General features: G+C 41.5%; 2 protein-coding genes across 2 annotated transcripts in view; both read left to right on the forward strand.

Moving 5' to 3' along the window:
* On the forward strand, window positions 4,109–5,696 carry LOC107613166. The gene is made up of 2 exons (XM_016315031.1): window positions 4,109–4,703; window positions 4,810–5,696. Exons 1-2 carry the CDS (start codon window positions 4,109–4,111, stop codon window positions 5,694–5,696), a joined length of 1,482 nt encoding a protein of 493 aa, XP_016170517.1.
* LOC107636616 (transcription initiation factor IIF subunit alpha) overlaps window positions 21,490–22,565 on the forward strand; it is a gene marked incomplete in the record, with an annotated part of 4,543 nt that continues 3,467 nt past the window's right edge. Inside the window, 3 exon segments of the mRNA XM_016340116.2 lie at window positions 21,490–21,878; window positions 22,114–22,272; window positions 22,447–22,565. Coding sequence (XP_016195602.1) covers window positions 21,708–21,878; window positions 22,114–22,272; window positions 22,447–22,565 — 449 coding nt within the window.

Consider the following 22,565-nt stretch of genomic DNA (forward strand, 5'->3'; position numbering starts at 1 on the left):
GACTTTAGTTCTTTTTTTTTTATTTTCTCTATTAAGTACTTTAATATTGTTCAATAAATTTGTTGTATACTTGTGCTATGTTACTTTTTTCTTTATTTTGTTCTTTGATTTATGAATATAAGAATATGATTCTGCTGAGTGATAGATTATTAAAATTTAAAATGATTATTGAGTCTTCTTTGCCAAATTGAACTGAATTAATTGAGTTGAATTTTATTCTTATATATCCTGTTTTAGATTGATTAAATTTTGCTCTGCCATATAAAAAACATGAAAAGAGATGTGAACTTTTATTCTTTTATACAATAACTTAGGGACATGAGAAATAAAGTTTGATATGAATATAAATTTTTAATTAGGTGCCCTATGTTCAATAAGGATGGCTTATGCGATTGAAATTGTTAGTGGTCTGATGATAGTGCTTGATTATTTATTTTGATTGTTTTGATTTCAATAATGGACTTTGTTAGGTAGACAATAATTTTTGTGAATAATGTGAATAATATGTTCTAAAATTGACCCAATAAAATAAAAACACACTACACCTCTAAATTACCTACCTAAATCTTAATATTAGGATAATCATTCATACACCTAGTAAATTAAACATCTGATATATCCATTATTCACATTGTTTAATATTTTCATTATCTACCTATACTTTTTCTTTTAATATATTTGTTATTGATGTTGTTGAGTATTTTTTTAATTGTTTTGCCAAAGCTATATAGACTTAAATCTTTGATCTTTGAACGTGATTAATCCACTGCTAAATAAAAATATATTGGCTTAGTGACCATTGTTATACATTTAATATATATTGGCTTAGTGACAATTATTATACATTTTGGTGACTCTTACCAAACAAGAACAGTGGCCAAAAAATTTGTATATACGGAGATTTGTTTAATTAATTAGGTGATTCACAACAACTAAGCTTGTATATATGGTCTGAATGATTAAATTTTTGTTGTTATTGAATTTTTTTTAACTGAATTATTGTAGCCTTGAACTAATTGTTAAATTTTTGTTATTTTAAATTTTTTTTAATTACAATATTAAAATTTTGCTATTGCATTAAATTTAATTGTTGAGTTTTTGTTGTAATACTTTTGTTTTAACAGAAATGACATCAAGTGAACCTTCTCCAAAAATTTCTTCCTCTCGCTCCTGATAATAAAGATAGTATTGTGAAAGTTTGTGAAACTCGTAAAAATTTTTCGATAGATAAATTAAAGAATATGATGATTATTAAATGACTTATTCAAATTTTAGTTAATTAGTTGTTCATTGTAGTAGTTTAGTTGTTTTATTTACTACTTGAATTTATTTTAATGTCGTATAAACTTGTGAGTTGTGAATCTACACCTTAATTTGTGAGTTGAGCGGTGAATTTATATTATGAGTTGTGCCTTTTGACTTATTTTCATTTATATTAGCCATGGGTAATTTGGTTTATTTAAAATTTATTTTATTATTTGTGAAATTAATTTTTTGTTTTCAGAATTCTTATATTTTTTATTTTTTAATATATGAGAATTAACAATTTTTTTAAAGATTTAAAATTTAAGTTTACCGTCGGATAAATTCACCAATAATTATTAATTTAATTATTAATTAATAATATATTACCGTCGGATTTATCGGAAAAAAATTTGATGGTAAAAATTATCAATGGAAATTTTTCGATGGTAATTAGCAGCGGACAAAAAAATTCGCTAGTAAATAATTACCAGTGAGATTTATACTATCAGATTTATTTTGTCAGTAATTTTGATAATAAACATATTACTAGTAAATTTTTTAATAAATTCAGTGATATTCAACGTTTTTTATAGTGAAAGTTATTATTTTTGTTCTTAATTTCTCAGGGTGTGCTTTGAAAGCTTCTGGTTGGTAAATGTGTTTTTGGTATCTTTTTTATTGCACACAAATGTTACTCAAAGGTGTATATGGCTTTCTTTTTTTTTTGTTTTTTGGTTTGGTCTGCTCAAGAATTCATGCAAGTGAAAACTTAACATGCTTTATGAATGTGAATTATGAATCAATGATGTGCCGAAAATGAAGGTGTCCGATTAGTTTTGTTGTGGCATCAAATCAAAATATTATTGAGCCATTTGAGATCCAGTTTATGTTAAATAATCGATATAGCCTATGAAAATGGATCCCTGTTGTTTCTCTTCCAAGGCTCAATTATCGTCGTCGCTGTCGATTACTGCCTCGTCACTCAGGACACTTTCTCTTTTTTATTGTGAATTTGTGTACTACTGAACATGGCAATTGAGCGACTATGTTTTTTGTGATTTTTTTTAATGTGAAATTTTTGAAGAACTTCCCATGTAGCATGTCATCAAGGGCGAAGATGATAGGTGGTGATAGTGGTATTGAATTCAGAATCAGAATGGAGTAGAATTATAATTAGAGTTAAGTTAAAGGATAATTTAAGAATTTTTAATAATTTTTTAAAATTTAGATAATTTTATCAAAAAAATCTTATTTTTTATTAGTATAAAATTAATTTTATTTTTTTATGAATAAATTTATCAGTATTTTAAATATTTTTAAATAAAAAAAATTTATCCTTATTTTTAACCACGACCGACTTTTATTAAAACTATTTTTTTTCAAGTTATTTTTCGTTAATTTCGAGTTCTTATATATTACAATACAAAAAACAAAAAAATTAAAAGTGTTAATCACTTAATATTTTTTTAAGGTTAACCATTCAAAAGAATAGAGACAGAAACGAAGACAACATAATTAACTTAAAGTTGCTGAAAATGTTTAAGTTTAATTACTTTTTTTTAAACGAAAATGGATCGCCATTTTTTTCCAATCTTATTACAGAGGATTAATTTGTTTGACTTTGCATCTCTATGTATATATACAATTTAAAATTATTGTTTAATTTGAGTTGGTTTAGTGATTAATTTATTGAGTAATGTTATATATTCAAATATTTTATGAGTCAAGTTCAACTAAGTTAAATAATAAAAGTTAAAATAATACTAGTCATAACTGATTTTTAATACGTTAAACCAATTTAGTTAAATTTAATTAACAAAAAGACTTAAATATACAATATTATTCTAATTTTTATTAATTTACTGTTTCGGCTCGATCCAGTTGGCATAATGCCCCGATCCAGGCGGCCGGCCTAACAAGGTCGTCGAACCTGAACTGGGAAACTGACCCGGCACCTCCACCCCTCCAGTGCAGCATCTGACAGCTGGGGGAAAAGGAAGCTTTTTGGAATGTGGGTCTGTCCTTGTGGGACCCACCCTAGGTACAAGATATATAGGGGGAGGACCCTACCCCTTCCCGAGGTACGTCACTGTCTCCTCACTTTTACTGCCATCTGTATGGATCCCTGACTTGAGCGTCGGAGTCCTTTTTGCAGATGGCTCCCCCCTCTCCAACACCACAGCTCGTGAGGTCGCAAGATCCCAGCCTCTCACTCTCCATTACCACAGCCTGGGAAATCCGCCTGTTCGCCAACAACCCGGTCCAGGCTCCACTGTCTCCCATCTCATCTGTCCGACCCGTTTGGTACCCGGTCAACCGAACATTGGTGTCGTCTGTGGGGACTGGCCTGAATGGATTTTCTGTTAGGTCCTGTGGAAGGAGATGATGGAGGTGTGCCACGTGGGGAGGAGGTGGTTCACCGAGCCAGTAGGGTAGCCTCCTTGGCTTCCTCCCGTGAGGGCACGAGATCCCCCCCTCGGCGAGGCGCCCTCCCACTCCCAGGAAAGGCGTCCCTTCGGAGGGACGGGGAGCGACAATGCTCGGATAATGCAGGAGCTGCGCCACAGGGTGCAAAACCTGGAGTGGGAGCTAGCGAACAGAGAGCGCTACCAGCCTGCCCTGAGCCAATATCGTTCCCAGTCTCCTCAAAGGAGGGGAAAACAGAGGGAGAAGTCCCCGAAGAGACCGCTCCAGTAGCACACCGACCCCCCGGTCTGACCCAGAAAGCCAGGGGAAAAGTAGAGAGGTGCCGAGGAGACGGCAAGACCCTATAATCTACACCCGACCTCCAGCGAGACACGCTGAGGAGAAAAACCGAGAGGATAGAAGAGAAAGACCAAGGAGGCGACGACACCCTGTGATAATGGGGGCAACCCCTTTCCACCACTCCATTCTCGAGGTCCGGCTACCGAAGCATTTCGATAAGCCAACGGACATGAGATATGACGGCACCCAAGATCCTCAAGAACATCTAACGGCCTTTGAGGCCATGATGAATCTGGATGGTGTGCGTGATGAAGTGAGATGTCGCGCCTTCTCCGTAACCTTAGCGGGGTCGGCAATCCGTTGGTTCAACGTTCTCCCCCAAGGCTCCGTGACCACTCTTGCAAACATAACTCGAGCCTTCCTGGCTCAATTCACCACGCGTATTGCTAAAGCTAAGCACCCGATCAACTTGCTAGCGGTGACGCAGAGAAGCGGGGAACCGACCAGGAAGTACCTGGATAGGTTCAATGATGAATGCCTGGAGATCGACGGCCTGACTGACTTGGTAGCCAGCTTGTGCTTGACAAACGGGCTGCTGAATGAAGATTTTAGGAAACACCTTACCACCAAGCCTGTGTGGACGATGCAAGAAATCCAAAATGTGGCCAGGGAGTACATCAACGACGAGGAGGTTAGCCAAGTCGTGGTAGCCAACAAGCGGCAACCCGCCCATAACCCTGCTCGTCAACCCAGTAACGGGGAAAGGCCTAAGGAGCACTCCAAGGACGGAGGGCCAGCTAGAGCCTTTAAGCCCATTCCCCCGAGTAGGGAAGTTCACTAACTACACTCCCCTGACAGCCCTGATCGTCGAGGTGTACCAGCAGATAGCCGACAAAGGCATCCTGTCGAAGCCTCGACAACTCAAGGATAGAACTGGAGGGAACAAAAATCTCTACTGTGACTACCACAAGGGCTTCAGCCATAAGACCCAAGATTGTTTCGATTTGAAGGATGTTCTAGAGCAGGCGATCCAGGAAGGTAAGCTGGCAGAGTTCTCTCACCTCATAAGAAAACCCAGGAGGCGAGATCGTGACCGATCTGGCGACGACAGGAGCCGCGCAGTAAGACCAAGGCAAGAGCCCGAGGAGGACAATGAAGGCGGCCTCACCATTGTGAACGTTGTAGTCGGGAGAGACGTTGCCCCTAGGTCGAAGTCGGCATGCAAGAAAGATGCCAAAGTCTTGGCTATGTCATCGTCTAGTCCTGCGCTTTCCTCCAGGAGAGTCCCGTCAATATCATTCGGACCAGAGGACCAATGGTTTGACGACTTGCTGGAGAACCCTTCAATGGAGATCACAGCAAGGGGAGGAACTGGTCTGGTCAGGCGAATCCTCGTGGACACTGGAGCCGATTCGAACATCATGTTTCGTAACGTGTTTGATGCTTTAGGCCTCCGAGACACCGACCTGAAAACTCACCAACACGGTGTGGTCGGCTTAGGCGATAACTTTATCAAGCCTGATGGAATAGTCTCCCTACCAGTCTCCATAGGAGGAGGTCGAGGGAAGAGGTCGGTAATGGCGGAGTTCATTGTTCTAAGGGACTCCACGGCCTACAACCTCATCATGAGAAGGAAAACGATCAATGAGTTCAGAGCGGTAATATGTACTAAGTTATTGATGATGAAGTTTGTTGCTGACGATGGGTCGGTGGGATCCATCAGGGGAGTGGTGCAGATTTTCTAACCATAGACTTACCGGCAAGTGCACCGGGTCGTACCAAGTAATACCTTACGTGAGTAAGGGTCGATCCCACGAGGATTGATGGATTAAGCAACAATAGTGTTTGATAGGATTAGTTAGACAAGCAGAAAATAGTGTTTGAGAGTTCAAAAGCATTAATTAATAAATTTAGATATTTGAAGATAGGCAGGTGAATAAGTTGGGAATAAAATATTGAGAAAGCAGTTAAGGTTTCAGAGTTATCTATTTTTCCGGATTAACTTTTCTTACTAACTATTTTGATTATGTAGGATTTAATTTATGGCAAACTATATGTGACTAGACCCTAATTCCTTCGACCTTTCTAATCTCCTATAAAATTCATCAACTGCCAATTCCTTGGTCAGTTGATTCTAATTAGAAGCTGCATGATCAAATTCCAGTTTATATGCCACAAAAATTCTAATTACCCAAAAATAAAAGGATTATATGTCACGTATCCCGTTAAATCCAGATAATTAAAATTTAGGAGAATATGTTTTCAAGCTATTGTTCAAGTAAAGAGCTTTTCCAAGTTTTACAAGAACTCAAATAGAAAGAGGGTCATACTTCCGTTCCACCCAAATTCATAAGATAAAGAATGAAAAAAATTCTTAAATTATAAATCCATGCATAAATTAAAATAGAAAAAGCAATAAAATTAATCCATAGAAATAGACAGAGCTCCTAACCTTAACTATGGAGGATTAGTTGCTCATGGTTCAGAGTAAAAAATAAGGATTCTAATAAAATGTATTTTGGTAGTCTGGGATCTAATAATGTTGAGGTGGAATCCCCCTATTTATATCTAATCCTAATTAATTTAAAATCTATCTTTAAAACTAAAATAATATCTTTTCCTATTTTTAAAATTTGAATTTAAATTAGAATTAATTATAGCAATCAGCAAATCTTCAATTGATGGATGGGGACCACTTGGCTTCACTAGGATCCACGCCTAACTTGGGCTTGGCATCATGAATTGGAGTTTAGTTGAGTGAAGCTGCGCCTAACTTGGGCTTTAGTATGCCTAACTTGAAGTGGGCAGGTCCAATCTCGCGTATTGTTGTTGTGTCTTGCGCCTGTCACGCGTACGCGTCGGTCACGCGCACGCGTCAATGGTCTTTTTCTGCGAGTCACGCGTACGCGTCAGTCACGCGCACGCGTCGCCATGGATACTTCCAAATCACGCGCACGCGTCAGGCACGCGTGCGCGTCGCTCCTCGCTGCCATCTCCTTTGATTCTTGTGCTGCAAAAACTCCATCAAATCCAGCCGAATACTACCTAAAATAAACAGTATTGCACAAAACTCAAAATAGCATCCATAGTGGCTAAAATATAATTAATTCTTAATTAAACTCAACAAATTACATGCAAATTCACTAGGAAAAAATAGGAAAGATGCTCACATATCAGGGAGATCTGGAAACGGCAGTCGCATGCGACAATGCCAGTCTCTCCCTAAGGAAAAAGTCGAAAGAGGCATCCGAGGTCTTCCTAGCTGATCTGGACGCTAGGGTCGACGACAAACCGAGACTAGAAACCGAAGGAGACCTTGAGAAGTTTAGAGTCGGTGACTCAGACGAAAAGTTCACCTTCGTGGACAGAAACCTCCCTCATAACTTGAAAGAACCATTGGTGGAAATGATTCGAGCAAACGGCGATCTGTTCGCCTGGACACCAGCTGATATACTAGGAATTGACCCCCAGTTCATGTCACACCACCTAGCTATAAAGACAGAAGCTAAACCTGTGGCACAGAGAAGGAGAAAAATGTCCCAAGAAAGGGCTGACGAGGTGGCTAGGAAAACGGGCAGCTTACTAGAAGTAGGGTTCATTCGAGAACTGGACTACTCGACCTGGACTACTCGACCTGGCTGTCGAACATAGTCCTAGTCAAGAAAGCCAATGGGAAGTGGATAATATGCGTGGACTATTCTGATCTCAACAAGGCATGCCCCAATGATTCCTTCCCCTTCCCTAACATTGACTCCCTAGTAGACGCGGCCGCGGGGTATCGGTTTCTGAGTTTCATGGACGCATACTCTGGCTACAACCAGATACTGATGCACCGGCCAGACAAGGAGAAAATGGCGTTCATAATGCCAGGGGGTACATACTGCTATAAGGTGATTCCGTTTGGACTAAAAAACGCAGGAGCTACGTATCAAAGGCTAATGAATAAGGTATTTAGCAATCTTATCGGCAAAACGGTGGAAGTGTACATAGACGACATCCTGGTGAAGACCACCCAGGCCGAAGACCTCATCAGTGATCTAGAGACCGTGTTCGCATCTCTTCGACGGCACAACATGAGGCTTAACCCTCTCAAGTGTGCCTTCGCTATAGAAGCTGATAGGTTCTTGGGTTTCATGATAACCCAGAGAGGAGTGGAAGCCAACCCAGAAAAATGTGAAGCGATCCTGCAAATAAATAGCCTGGGATGCGTCAAGGACGTACAAAGGTTAGCCGGAAGGCTTACTGCCTTGTCACGTTTTTTCGGTGCGTCGGCAGCAAAGGCACTCCCATTCTTCAACCTGATGAAAAAAGGGATCGCGTTTGAATGTACCCCAGCATGTGAGGAGGCTTTCCACCATTTCAAAAGAATACTGTTGGCACCTCCTGTTCTCGGGAAACCCAAGGACTCTGAAGCACTGTATCTGTACCTAGCCATAACCGATGAGGCCTTGGCGGCCGTCTTGATACGGGAAGAAGGGAGGGCCCAACAGCCAGTGTATTTTGTTAGCAAAACACTTCAAGGAGCAAAGTTGAGATACAGTAAGTTAGAGAAGTTGGCGTATGCGTTGTTAACCTCGTCTAGAAGGCTACGACAGTACTTCCAAAGTCATCGTATCGTCGTCAGGACAGATAAAGCAATACGTCAAGTCCTACAAAAATCCGACCTGGTGGGACGGATGATGACCTGGGCGGTTGAGCTATCTCAGTACAACTTGCAGTACGAGCCGAGACATGCGATCAAGGCCCAGGTCATGGCCGACTTCCTCGTGGAGGTCACGGGAGACCTTCACAAAGCTCCGGGCACACGGTGGAAGCTCCACGTTGACAGAGCCTCCAACCAAACGTCTGGAGGAGGAGGGATAATCCTCGAGAGCCCGTCGAGGATAGTGTATGAACAATCCATCAAGTTTGAGTTCCCGGTCTCCAATAACCAGGCGGAATACGAAGCCCTTATCGGCGGCTTGCTATTGTCAAAGAAAGTGGGGGTGACAAGGGTAGAAGTGAACAGTGACTCTCAGGTCGTCACCTCCCAGATCAACGAGATGTATCAGGCCAAGGACCCCCTACTACAGAAATACCTGAAAAAGGTTAAGAACTTGAGCAAGGACTTTGAAGAAGTCATGGTACAGCATGTCCCAAGGGAAAGAAACACGCGTGCTGACCTCTTATCCAAACTAGCTAGCACAAAACTAGGAACGGGAAAGCGTTCCTTAATTCAAGGCTTGGTAAAAGAACCAACAGTCGCCCTGTGCGCAACCCGAGTAGACGTCGATCCTTCATAGATCGACCCAATCACCGACTTCTTGGAAAGCGACAAGCTCCCTAACAACAACAAGAAGGCAAAGGTGTTGAGAAGGGAGGCAGCCAAGTACGCAATAGTGCAAGGCCAGCTGTTTAAGAGACAGCTGAGTCAACCCCTATTGAAGTGCCTACGACCTGACCAAACAGACTACGTCCTCAGGGAGGTCCATGAGGGTTGCTACAGCCATCACATAGGGGGGGATGGCTTTGGCTCGGAAGCTCGTCAGAGCCGGTTACTTTTGGCCCACAATGATGGCAGACTCCCAAGAATTTGTCAAGAGATGCAAGAAGTTCCAAGAAAATGCAAACTTCCACAAGGCGCCAGCATCCGAACTCAGCCTGCTAATGGCATCCTAGCCTTTCAGCCAATGGGGGATCGACCTCCTGGGTCCCTTCCTAGTTGACCCTGAACAGGTCAAATACTTGATTGTGGCCATTGATTATTACACAAAGTGGATTGAAGTAGAATCATTAGCCAGCATCTCGTCAGCTAACTGCCGTAAGTTCGTGTGGAGATAGGTAATCTTCAGGTTCGGAATCCCAGAGTCCGTGATATCGGACAATGGGACACAATTTGTGGACAAGAAATTCAAGGAGTTCCTCGACAGCTTGGGAATAAAACAAAGGTTCTTGTCGGTAGAACATCCCCAAACCAACGGCCAAGTCGAAGCTGCAAATAAAGTCATCTTGTAGGGTTTGAAAAAGCAACTCGACCAGAGGAAGGGAGCGTGGGCAGACGAATTAGCATCGGTCCTATGGTCGTATAGAACAACGCCCCAATCCTATACTGGGGAAACGCCTTTCCGACTTACCTACGGGGTCGAGACAGTAATCCCTGTAGAGATCGGGGAGCTAAGTCCACGGGTACTCCTGGGCGGAGTAGAGGAGGCTGTAGAGAAAGACCTGGTTGATAAAACCAGAAAAATGGCACACTTGTCGGAAACGACGCTAAAGCAAAGAGTGGCACTTCACTACAATGCCAAGGTGCTAAGAAGAAGATTTGAACCAGACAACCTGGTGTTACGACCCAATGATGTAGGGCTCCCCACCCCTGGGGAAGAAAAGTTGTCGGCTAACTGGGAAGGCCCATACAGAGTAAAAGAAGTGGTCGGCAATGGGGCATACAAGTTAGAACGCTTAGACGGGAAGGAGGTACCCCGAACATGGAAAGCGACAAATTTAACAAGGTTTTACTCCTAGAGACCGGAGTGACCACTTGTCCTTCCGATTCAGTAATATCTTTTACTCTGTGAAATTATTGCCATTTTACTTTACGCGAAGGTATTGCCAGTAATCATTGCAAGTTGTTAATTTCTGCTATTTGCTTAACAAATTCCTTTTTCATCACTGCTTTCTCTTTATTTTATTTACTTACCAACCTACCGGTCTGCTACGGTTACGGCCTCACGGGATTGATCACCCCGGGAGCCATCCAACCACGGGTTATTTTCCCCAATTATTATCGACAAATCAAACAGGGTGCAATTAGCTAAATTACCAGACAAGACCAATGCGGTAAATAAGTCGTTAATTACCAACAAAACGGTAAGCAAACGCTTTAAAGGCAAGCAAGTCGTTAATTACCAACAAACGGTAAGAAAAGAATTCATTAACTACCGACAAAATGGTAAACAAGTTCATTAAAAACAAGTGTTCAAAGGCCTACATAAGCTATTACAGAGCCCAAAGCGAAATACAATAAAGTTACATTACTTCTTCGGGATGTCCACAATCCGACCATCCCGGATAGTCTTGAAGGCTCCAATTGCAGAAGTGTCAAAGTCAGGAGAAAGCAATTTGACCTGGGCTTTAATCGCCTCCTCGGTCCCATTAATCACCTTCCTCGCCTTCTTCACTATGTCCTTGTTCTTCTTCTTCAAGCCGGCGACCTCTCCTTTCAACCCAGCCACCTCGTCCTTGGCGCTCTTAACCGACTTCGTGGCCTCCTCAAGCTTGGCATCCAAAGTAGTAATCTTGGTCTGGGCTGCAGAGGTCTTGCCACGAGCAGAGTTAAGCTCAGACTCCAGATTCATTTCTCGTTCAAGGAGCCGGACGACCGTCTCGTCGAAAGTTTTCAGCTTTCCTTCCGAGTCGGCTAACTTCTCCTTTAAGCTCCTGACTTCTGACTTCAACTTCTCAACTTCTCGAAGCGACTGGCGATACTTCCCATCCAAGGCCCCGGCCTGAGTTAAGATAGGTTCTGCCCGCCTGGCAATAGTTACGGCCCGCAGCATGCATCGGTAAATCCACCGAGCTTGAGCACCGAAGTCACCATCGTGAAAGAACTCATCTGTACCAGGCATAAGCAGGGAGTCAATGAAGCCCCCAGCGTCAAAATTCTTCTCCATCACGGTACTAGAGGTCGGTTTCCGCTTACGAGGGTTGTCGACTATCGCGACATCGGTACCCTCTTCAGCCGACTCGACCTCAGGAGGCACCACTCCATTGCCGTTGGGACCAGTTGTAACAATTGTGCCGCTAGGTTTAGGTGGTGGGGGAGGGGGGCCGACTGCGCCTCGGCATTAGGGGAGGTTGGCTGCTCGACAGACTGGGTGGCCGAGCTGTCCTCACTATAGTCAGGAAGGAATTGAGACATCAAATCTTCAAGACCAGTATGTTCGGCAGCCATGCTCACTGCAACACACAAGTTGTCAGGCTGGTATATATATAAGGGAAGAGAAGGGCAACCCTAGAACCAACCGACCACTTACCCACATAGTTTCTACCCGTCTCCCGATCACCCATTAAAAGATGGGGGTTGATGTTACTTTTGTTAAATTTTGCCAGCAACACGTCGGCTACATTCTTGTCTCGTTGGGTCAAGCCTTTATACGTCACTTTGGTGAAGGCATTGGACCCGGCCCCGAAACTCCAATATGTCGGAATCCGTCTCTCCCCCTCCAAAGTTAACCAGAAAGGGTGATGACCCTCGACAGGCCGGACCTTGAAGAACTTATCCTTGAAGCCATGAAATGAATCTTCGAATGTCCCGAAGATTCGTCTACCTTGAGCGGTCCGGAAGGACATGAACCCCTTTTTATGCCTACCCTCCTTGGATGGGTTAGTCAAGACAAACAGTCAGAGAAATACCTCAACGAAGGTCGGCAGCTCGAGGTATTCACAAACTATTTCGAATGAAAGGATGACGGCCTAGCTATTCGGGTGCAACTACAACGGAGCCACGTCGCACCGGTTAAGAAGCGTCATTTGGAAGTGGGTGAAGGGGATACGAACCCCCAGGACGGTGAACATTGACTTATACATCCATATCCAGTCGGCAATCTAGGGGTATTATGGTTAAGCTGGCATATGTGCTCGTGGGCGGCGGGAACGAACACCTCATAACGCCCCTCCTCGTCACCTCCCCCACATAGCTGGTCGCAAAGGCGGAACTCCGTGAGCTCCTTTAACGTTATTTGTGAAGGTGTATCCTTCACATTCGAGGTGACTCAGGTGTATCTGTCAACTGGGGGTCTCGGAAGGGGAAGTTGCGCCATACCTACAGTGGGAGCACCACAAAGTCAGGCTACTAGGTCGGAAAGCCGGAAAAACTAGAGCTAGCACTACAATCGCAGGGAATTACCACTAAAAGCTACAGCGAGCCTATCTACATTTAAGCCAAGGCTAAATCTACAACTAAGTGAAGATAAAAAATCAGAAACCTAAATGGCAACTCCCCTAATATCTATCTAGCATGGTTAAACATGCAAACCCAACACCTAATCCAAATAGGCATGAAGTGAAAAACACACAGGTAGCATAAACACGCAGTAAAGCTAAGAAACATGAAAGGAAGGAACCATTCACTAGGAAAATGATAATGATCGAAAGGAGTTGCGAAATTTTGAAGAAACCTTGCTGAATCGATTTCAAATGAAAAGCTTCAGAGAATGTAGAAGGAAAAAGAGAAGTTTGTAAGGAAATAAGGAATGGAAGCATAAGGGAAGGAAAAGGAAACCAAAGCAAAGAGTAACTGTCACAGAGAAGCGCGAAGGTCAGGGGTAAAATAGACTTTTTTCCTGCCTTCAAATTAGTCATAAATACACTTAATTGCAGGCGCGAAGAACGAGGTGACAAACAGCACTTCCCCAAAATGGCGAAGCTGGCTCGCGTGTAGGGGGCACGCTCCAACTGATCAGAACGCGCTAACAACGGCACTCACGACTATAGCTGACACGTTGGGGCACTGTTTCGGCCCGACCCAGTTGGGGGAAAAGGAAACTTCCTAGAAGGTGGGTCTGCCCTTGTGGGACCCACCCTAGGTACAGAGTATATAGGGGGAGGGCCCAACCCCTCCCCGAGGTACGTCACTATCTCCTCACTTTTACTGCCATCTGTACGGATCCCTAACTTGAGCGTCGGAGTCCTTTTTGCAGGTGGCTCCCCCCTCTCCAACACCATAGCTCGTGAGGTCGCAAGATCCCAGCCTCTCACTCTCCATTACCATAGCCCGGATAATCCACCCGTTTACCAACAATCCAGTCCAGATTCCACTGTCTCCCATCTCATCTGTTCGACCCGTTTGGTACCCAATCAACCAAACATTTACTAAAAAAATATTAAAAATTTAAATTTTACTTTGTATATATAATAATACATTAGTCAATTCCAAACTTTTAAATAAAATTTTAATCTATAATAAATTAATTTTTGTCTTACCAAACTCAAAGATATTAAAAAAAAAACATAATCATTATCTTGAACGCCGTTTTCAGCTTTCATATACATCAAAAATCATACATTATAAGTCTAACAAAATCTTATTTCCTATTATAGCGGAAAAAATAAATAAATTCTTATCTTATTTCGGACAACTTTTTTAATATATAAATAGAAAACTTAATTTTGATATCTCAGCTAAAAAAATTTATACGTTATCTAGTAAAAATTGTGTAACTTTTTAAAGTATTATTTTTATTGATATGACAAATTGTGATTAATTATTTATGTAACAATCTTTTATATTATAAATATATAAAAAATAAAGAATAAATACTCTATTCGATCCCTATTTTTTTTATGAGATACAACGCATTTTAATCATTTTTAAACTTTAATTAGACCCTCCACTCATTAAAGAAAATGAACAAATCGACTCCTATTATCGGATGACAAACAGTTATTCATTGACGTGTCAGGTAACATTGTCAAGTGTCGCCTCCAAAAGGTTACAAGAACTAAAAACCCCCTCTCTATCTCTTTTTTTTCTTCTTCCTTCCTTCATCCATAGCGGATTCCACCCCTTACACAATTACTAAACCTCATTCTCCATTCACCTCAAAAATCCACCATCCAAAACTCTTTCAATCCCTTACACAACTCCCTCTCTACCTCTTCTTCTTCAATATACTTTCTTTCAACGCATACAAAAATAGTCTCAAGCTACGGTTTTTCTTCTTTTTATTGTCGTGCGAGGTACTTCACCGCTGTCTGATGTCACCGCTCTGTCTTTTTTTTTTTTTAACAAGAGAGCTTAACATAATACAATGGAGCGGTAAGCAACCAAAACTGCAACCATTACTATATAATGAAAAATAAAATAAGAAATGAAAGCAACTTTTATTATTATCGCTCTTTGTCGTATTTGCCGTAATTTCTTTCTTCCTCTATCGCTGATAGCCTAAGAAATACGGATACGACACGCGATACGGACACGATACGACACGCGATACATTAATATGTTTTTTTAATTTGGATACGACACATTTAGAATATCTTATAAATTAAAATTTAAATAATATATTAAATTATTAGTATTAAAAGTCCTTTTTAATAATTAAATCTTTTTAATGGTCCTTTAGAAAAATTTTTCCTTTAAAATAAGCACGTAAGCATGAAATTAATGCACGAGATATAAAATAGAGAAAAATGAGAAGAGAATTGAAAATTTGAAATAGTTATCTCCCACTCTTTGTCTGTTTTATTTATCCCCATCAACCTCTCCTAGCAATGGGCAAATAGTTATTTATTTATCCCCATTAACTTCTCCTAACAATGGGCAAACAGTTATCTCCATCTCCCTAGCACACAATTAAAACGGTTATCTCCCCATCCTTTCTCTATTTTATTTATCCATCAACTTCACGCTTTCCATCTTTTAATTTTTAGGAGTGGACACAATTACCGTATTTATTCTCATCATGGAACTTGAACACGTACGAGTTTTTTAATTTTCAAATTTAAATCAATCTAATTGTATCTATAATTTAATCTGAATTTTTTTTGAGTAAATAATAATTTCTAACCATGAAAGATTGGAACGCTGACATTTTTAACCATAAAAGATGGAAATTAAAAGTATACCATGAAAGATAGACTTTTGCAGACAAAATTATCCAAATCTTAAAAAATTAAACACAATTCCCAAATTACCCTCTAATATAATCTAACTTTAATCTTTAATTTTATTCTACACCACCATTTTTCCAATTTCAAATCCTACCACTGCTCTCATCTCTAACTACTGTCGTTACTGCCGCCATCACCATTACCACCACTGCCATCACCACTTCTATTGCTCATGGACACTACCCCAACACACGTTCAATTCCACCATCAGTATCCATTATCATCATCAATGAAGACTTAGAACACACACATCGTAAAACTCACCAAATCCAAAACTTTATTTATCTCTGGTACATTCTCTTCTATTTTTATCAAAATCCAATCATAGATCCCATTTCATGTAAAAATGGAAAAAAAAAAGAATTGCTTTGTTTTTTTCAAAATAAAAAATACCAAAATAGCAAAGAGAAAGAACACAATTAAAAGATTTCACTATTTTTCAATTTTTGTACCATTGGCCTCGTTTTCTCCTTCACCTTATTCTTCATAATCCTCTTTTGATTTGGCTTCCTAAGCATTTCAACTCTTCTTCTGCCACAAAGCTTTTTCTCTCCATGAAACACTCAAAACAAACTACATAACGGAACTGCAACCCCAATACCCACAAAAAACAGAACAACAACACTACATACCCACTTCAGTAAACACAACATAATGGTGGACGTGAACCAGAGGATGACTGGTCTAAATCCGGTCCACATAGCGGGCTTGTGTCGCCTATCGTCCCAGGCCGCATCCGTTCTAACCACTTCCGCACCATCCTTGCTCCCGGTAAAAAATGGCCTCCTTTCATTCTCTTCGCTCATCGATAAAGTCATAAAGCCTCTACGCAAGTCAGGTGTTCAGGTCCAATCGGGTCTCTCCGACGCTGAGTTCGCACGCGCCGAGGCCGAGTTCGGTTTCACCTTCCCACCAGACCTCCGTGCCATATTCGCTGCCGAAATTCCCGTGGACCCTGGCTTCTCCGATTGGCACTTCGCAGGTGACAGTGGTGGTGATGACGGCAGTAATGTAGTTGTGGATAAAAGTGATGGTAGGATTTGGGATTGGAGGAATAGTGATATGGGGGTAAAATTAGAGGTTAGAGTTATGATATATTAGGATAAAAAACAAAAATAAGCCATGGTTGGTTTAATATTACATGAATAAGCCAATAGAAAAATTGATTCAGCAATCAACCAATGTGCATAACTATGTAATTCGAATCATCACGATTCGAACTCAATTTGAAATTAGTTCGAATTAGTGCAATTCAAACTACTTACACGCATGCATCCAATGTAATTCGAATTGGTGCAATTCGAATTAGCTTCACTTAATTCGAAACATGCTGATTCGAACTATGCACGTTTCGCCACTAGTAGTAATTCGAATTAGGGTGTTTCGAATTACACTAGATTTTCCTATAAAAGGAGTTCGAATTCACCCCATTCGAACCACTTTTCCACTCTCAGACCCCACCAAATCCCAGAAAAAACGACCTAGTTTCGCTCCGATAAAGGCTGGAGCAGAGTATTTAGCTGATGGAGGACGATCTAGGTAGACTATATCGGTTGGATGGAGTGGCTCATATTACCGGGGTCATCAACGAGGAGGTTAGTTTTTTTTTGGTGGTTTATTTTTGTGATGCTGCACGTGGTTTTTGTTGGTGGTATTGCATGTGGTTTGTTGAAGTGGTTTTGTTTGTGGTTTGATAGGCGGTTTAGTTTAGCGGTTTAAGTTAGCGGTTTGTGTTAGTGGTATTTTGTTAGTGGAATTGTAAGCGGTATTGTATGTGGTTTATGTAAGCGGGTTTAAATGCGGTTTTGGAAGTGGTTGATTATATTACTTTTGTATGTGGTTTATTATATGGCTTTTGTATGTGGTTTATTATATTACTTTTGTATGTGGTTTATTATACCATCTTGTGAGGCTGAACGATAGATGGTTCCGATTAGATGAGCCCCTTGTTAGTGCATTCGTCGAGCAGTGACGTCCGGAGACGCACACCTTTCACATGCCGTTCGGAGAGTGCACGATCACACTTCAGGATGTGGCATACCAGTTGGGGTTGCCAGTGGACGGACGCTATGTCAGTGGTTGCCTTACGAATTTCCATATATACATCGAGGGTGGCCGTCCTGCCTGGGTGTGGTTCCAGGAGTTTCTTGGAGTGGTTCCTCCTCCGAGCCAAGTTCAGAAGTTCGCTGTAAACTGCACTTGGTTCCAGGAAACTTTTGGGGAGTGCCCCACAGGAGCCGATGAGGAGACTATGCGGCGCTTTGCTCGTGCATATATCATGATGTTGTTGGGTACTCAGCTGTTTGCCGACAAGTCCAGCAACCGCATTCACATCAGATGGCTTCCATACGTTGCTAGGCTTGAGGAGATGGGTACCTACAGCTGCGGGTCTGCAGCACTAGCATGGTTGTACCGGTGCATGTGCCGAGTGGCAAACAGACATATGGTAAAGTTAGCGGGCCCACTTCAATTACTTCAGTCCTGGATCTTCTGGCGCTTTCCTAGGTTTAGGCCTGCTGGGTATGATACGTGCAGCTGGCCCTTGGCCTCGAGGTACCGTTCTTAGACCTTTCTATTTCAATTTAAAATAGTTGATTAAATGTTCGCCTCTTATGTTATACAAATCTTTCACACTTTTAATTAGTTGTAACACCGATGTGAGATGTAGGTGGTCAGGTTACAACCCTTCCGGTGGCGAGAAGGAACCTAGAGTGCAGAACTGGAGATTGAGGCTAGACATGTTACAGGCCACCGATGTGAGTATACTAACCGACTATGTTTATTTAATTAATTAAACTTCTTGACTTTAGATCATGGATTGAACTGAAAAATGTTGGAATATTTCTGCAGTTTATCTGGATGCCCTATAGCTCCCCCAAGGTACTGCAGGTTGTGCATCCGGAGGTGTTGGAGCCTCGGCATATGGCGATGTGACGATCTGTGACGTCACTGATCTACTTTGCCGTGATAGAGTGGCATCAGATAGATAGGGTTTTACCGCAGTTCGGCGGAGTCTAGCCCCGTCCACATCCCGCCCTGAACATCGACTTTCTGATGTCGAAGGACGGGAGAGGGGGTGATCGTTGGTTCCCGTCGGCTCTTTAGTTATGGCATCTTCATTGGGAGAGCCGTGCCGACCACGTTCTTCGGTACGATGTTGTTGCAGACCCTGGACCATCACATGATTACCTGCAGTGGTAGAGTCAGCATGGAAAGAGGTTTCTGTCACCAGAGATGTATTTGGGTGATCCGGGAGCCGTTCCTATTCCCGTGGAGGTGTCGCAGAGGGGTGCTGGGCGAGTACCCGACATGGATCGTGTTGACGACGTCCCGGATAGGCGTCGGGTTGAGATGAGAGCTCGTGTGGGGACACGTCGAAGCCAGCGCGAGTGGAGGTGGCTGGACCAGGCTATGGAGGAGGGTGATGGGGACAGCCGCCCTGGAGGAAGACGACGAGGCCACGGAGGCAGACGGAGAGGACGTGCTGCGGCTGACGATCACGGACACCATGGTCATGACGACGACGACGATCGGCACGGGCCCGTGGGTGGGGACGCTGGAGGGCATGCTGCAGTGGGGAGTGTTAGTCCCCATCATGTAGGGCATGGAGATGAGTGGTACGGCTCTGGTATGGGGGACGGGACAGATCAGGGTGATGGTGGACTTGGCTTAGGGCCGCTAGGCGATTACTTTGTTGGTGTCCCTGCCGATGATATGACACATCAGGAGAGTACGCCTTGGGTTAGCCCGGGTTCGATGTTTTCAGACTTCCTGGCAGCTGACGGGCTTGATGCGGCATATAGCGGTTCACACTTTCTAGATGAGCTTACTGCCATCATGCAGGAGGATGATGCGGCCCGTCGGCGTGGTCAGAGTTCTGGCACGCCTGCACCGTTAGCTGTCGATCTTAACGAGCCTCCTTCGATGGCAGTTGCTGACCCTTTTGCATTGGGTGGTACTCCTCCTTCCACCTATACTGCTGCATCACATTCAGGTGCCAAGCCGTCTGGGGCCTCCGTCCAGCCTAGGCCACCTGCACAGCCTGCCCCGGACGAGGAGGATGATGAGATTGAAGACAAAGAGCCGCTTATCCGGAGAGGCTAGAGGACACGAGTACCCCGTCGTTGCTTCACCGGTTCGCATCTTTTTAGATGATTGATGTATCTTGTATGGCTTTTTTTCATGTTCATTGTTGTATTTTAGCGAACTTTATTATTGTATTTTGACTATTTATGTTTCGGTTCGTTAGAATTTTATCATGATGTTGTACTTTGAAAACGGCATTTCAATGCTACTTTCGGTAACTATGTTATTGTAGAGCTTTTCTTTGCCTTGTGTTTTCAACAGACTTCTCGAACAATTTTTTCTCTTAATCGATCCTCTGTGGTGAACCAACATTACGAAACGTGAACATCCTCACTAATTCGAACTAGCACATTTCGAATTGACCAATATGTAATTCGAAACACCCCAATTCAAATTACTACTAGTGGTGAAACGTGCATAGTTCGAATCAGTGAGATTCGAATTATATAGGGTTGCAACATCATGCTAATTCGAATCAGCATGTTTCGAATTAAGTTAAGCTAATTCGAATTGCACCAATTCAAATTACGTTGGATGCATGCGTGTAAGTAGTTCGAATTGCACTAATTCGAACTACATTCAAATTGAGTTCGAATCGTGGTGATTCGAATTACATAGTTATGCACATTGGTTGATTGTTGAATCAATTTTTTCATTGGCTTATTCGTGTAATATTAAACCAACCATGGCTTATTTTGTTTTTTTACCCGATATATTATGAGGGTAATTTGGGAATTGTATTTAATTTTTTAGGATTCGGATAATTTTGTCTGCAAAAGCCTATCTTTCATGGGTATAATTTTAATTTTCATTTTTTATGGGTAAAAATGTCAGTGTTCGAATCTTTCATGGTTAAAAATGGTTATTTTCTCAATTTTTTATGTACTTTTTTTGAATATTAATTGATCAAACATATTCATTTTAATCTCTTCTACCAACTTTTTTAAGTATTAATTGCATGCTAAAAGTTTGGATTATTGATATTATTAATATTTTTTTATTATTTTCAGAAATTATATTTTTATATTTATAAATATACGTATCTCGTTTACACTATACATGTGTTGCGTCCACCTGTCTTATCTCGTTTACACTGTAAACGAGATACATGCAAATCTCGTTTATAATGTAAACGAGATAAGGGAAGGACATTTATTTTGGTAAATATTTTTTAAATTATTTATTTCAATAATTATTATAATTATTTTATTTATTAAAATAAAAATCCCCTAATACTATGTAGTATGCATGCGGCATGCCACGCTTCAATTCTTCAACTTCTGTATCTTCTATTCTTCTATTCTTCTATTCTTCTTCTTCTATTTGGCTCACAAAGTCAGAGACTTGTGAAGCAACGTGAAATAGTGGTTGTGTAAGGAGTTGGAAGGGTTTTGGATGGTGAGAGTTGGAAGGGTTTTGAATCATGAATTCTTGAGGTGAATGAAAATGAGGATTTAGTGGTTGTGTAAGGGATGACAATAAAATTCGCCTTTGATGAAGGAAAAAAATGAAAAAAAAGAAGAAAAAGAAAAGAGAGATTTTTAGTTCCTGCAACCTTTTGGAGGTGACACTTGACACGGTTATTTGTCATCTGGTAGCAATGGTCAATTTATTTATTTTTCTTAATGGGTGAGACTTAATTGAGATTTAAGAATGATTAAGGTGTAATATCTCCCACGGACAAAAAAAGTTAGGACCGAATAGGATATTTATTCAAAAATAAATTTATTTAAAGGCCCAATTAATGTGCAAGCCCAAGCTCAGATGGGTTCGTAACCTCGCAGTGCTATAAAATGCCAAGCCTATTGAGAGAATGCTCAAATCTGAGGAAAAGTCGGGAGATGAATTCAGTGTCGTACCGTCGTCGTAGATATTATTACATACATAACATTACAAATCGGTGGTGCGCGCCGCTGAGTTAAAATCTTAGAAGATGCGCACCAAAAATTGCTATTGAATTTATTACATGAAACCGTAGACTCTTGCGAATTAGCGTTTTGGATTGATTGATTACCGGGAAAATGTCGATGGACCTGCAACTGAAGGCGTCGTGCGGTGGATGTGGATCAACCACCGACCTTTACGGAAGCAATTGCAAGCACATGACTCTCTGTTTGACCTGCGGCAAGACCATGGCTGAGAAAAAGGCCAAATGCTTCGACTGTGGCGCCACCATCACTCGCTTGATTCGAGTTCGATTTCAATTCCGATGTCTCCGTTCATTCATTCATTTTTCCCTTCCCGGATTTCTATTGTTTTTCCACCTAATAATTCATACTTGGTTCTTCGATGGCATGGCATTCTAATTCCTTTCGCTTCGTTGCAAGCATTACGACAGTTGCATATACAAACTAGCATTTTTACTCTTTCGTTATTGTTATTTGCTGATTAACGAAAGCATATGGTCAATGGTGTTGTTTGTGACAGGAATATAATGTTCGTGCAAGCTCAACCACTGACAAAAATTACTTCATTGGAAGATTCGTGACTGGGTTGCCTAATTTCTCTAAGAAGAAAAGTGCTGAAAACAAGTGGTCCCTTCAGAAGGATGGACTGCAGAACCGCCAAATTACTGATGCTTTGCGGGTATTGAATCTTATCCATCCTTCCATGTGCAAATTGATGATATGGGATTGAAAGTGATATTCCCCTTATCTAATATTTTTCGTTGAAGCTTGACATGTTAGCATTGTATTTTTGCTTTCACCATGGAAATCCCAGATGTTTATTTCCTGCATATTTGCTTATTGTATGTCATAGGAGAAGTACAAGAACAAGCCTTGGCTGTTGGAGGATGAAACGGGTCAGTTCCAATACCAGGGTAATCTCGAAGGTGCACAATCAGCTACATATTACCTTCTCATGATGGAAAGGAAGGA

Source organism: Arachis ipaensis, chromosome B01 (genome assembly GCF_000816755.2).
Source record: "Arachis ipaensis cultivar K30076 chromosome B01, Araip1.1, whole genome shotgun sequence".
NCBI lineage: Eukaryota > Viridiplantae > Streptophyta > Magnoliopsida > Fabales > Fabaceae > Arachis > Arachis ipaensis.

What these genes read in the sequence shown, in the direction of transcription:
- LOC107613166 (XM_016315031.1), top strand. Translation starts at nt 4,109, where the DNA reads ATGGGGGCAACCCCTTTCCACCACTCCATTCTCGAGGTCCGGCTACCG. An exon ending in TAACCCTGCTCGTCAACCCA is followed by an intron (nt 4,704 to 4,809) that starts GTAACGGGGAAA and finishes CTCCCCTGACAG; the next exon opens with CCCTGATCGTCGAGGTGTAC.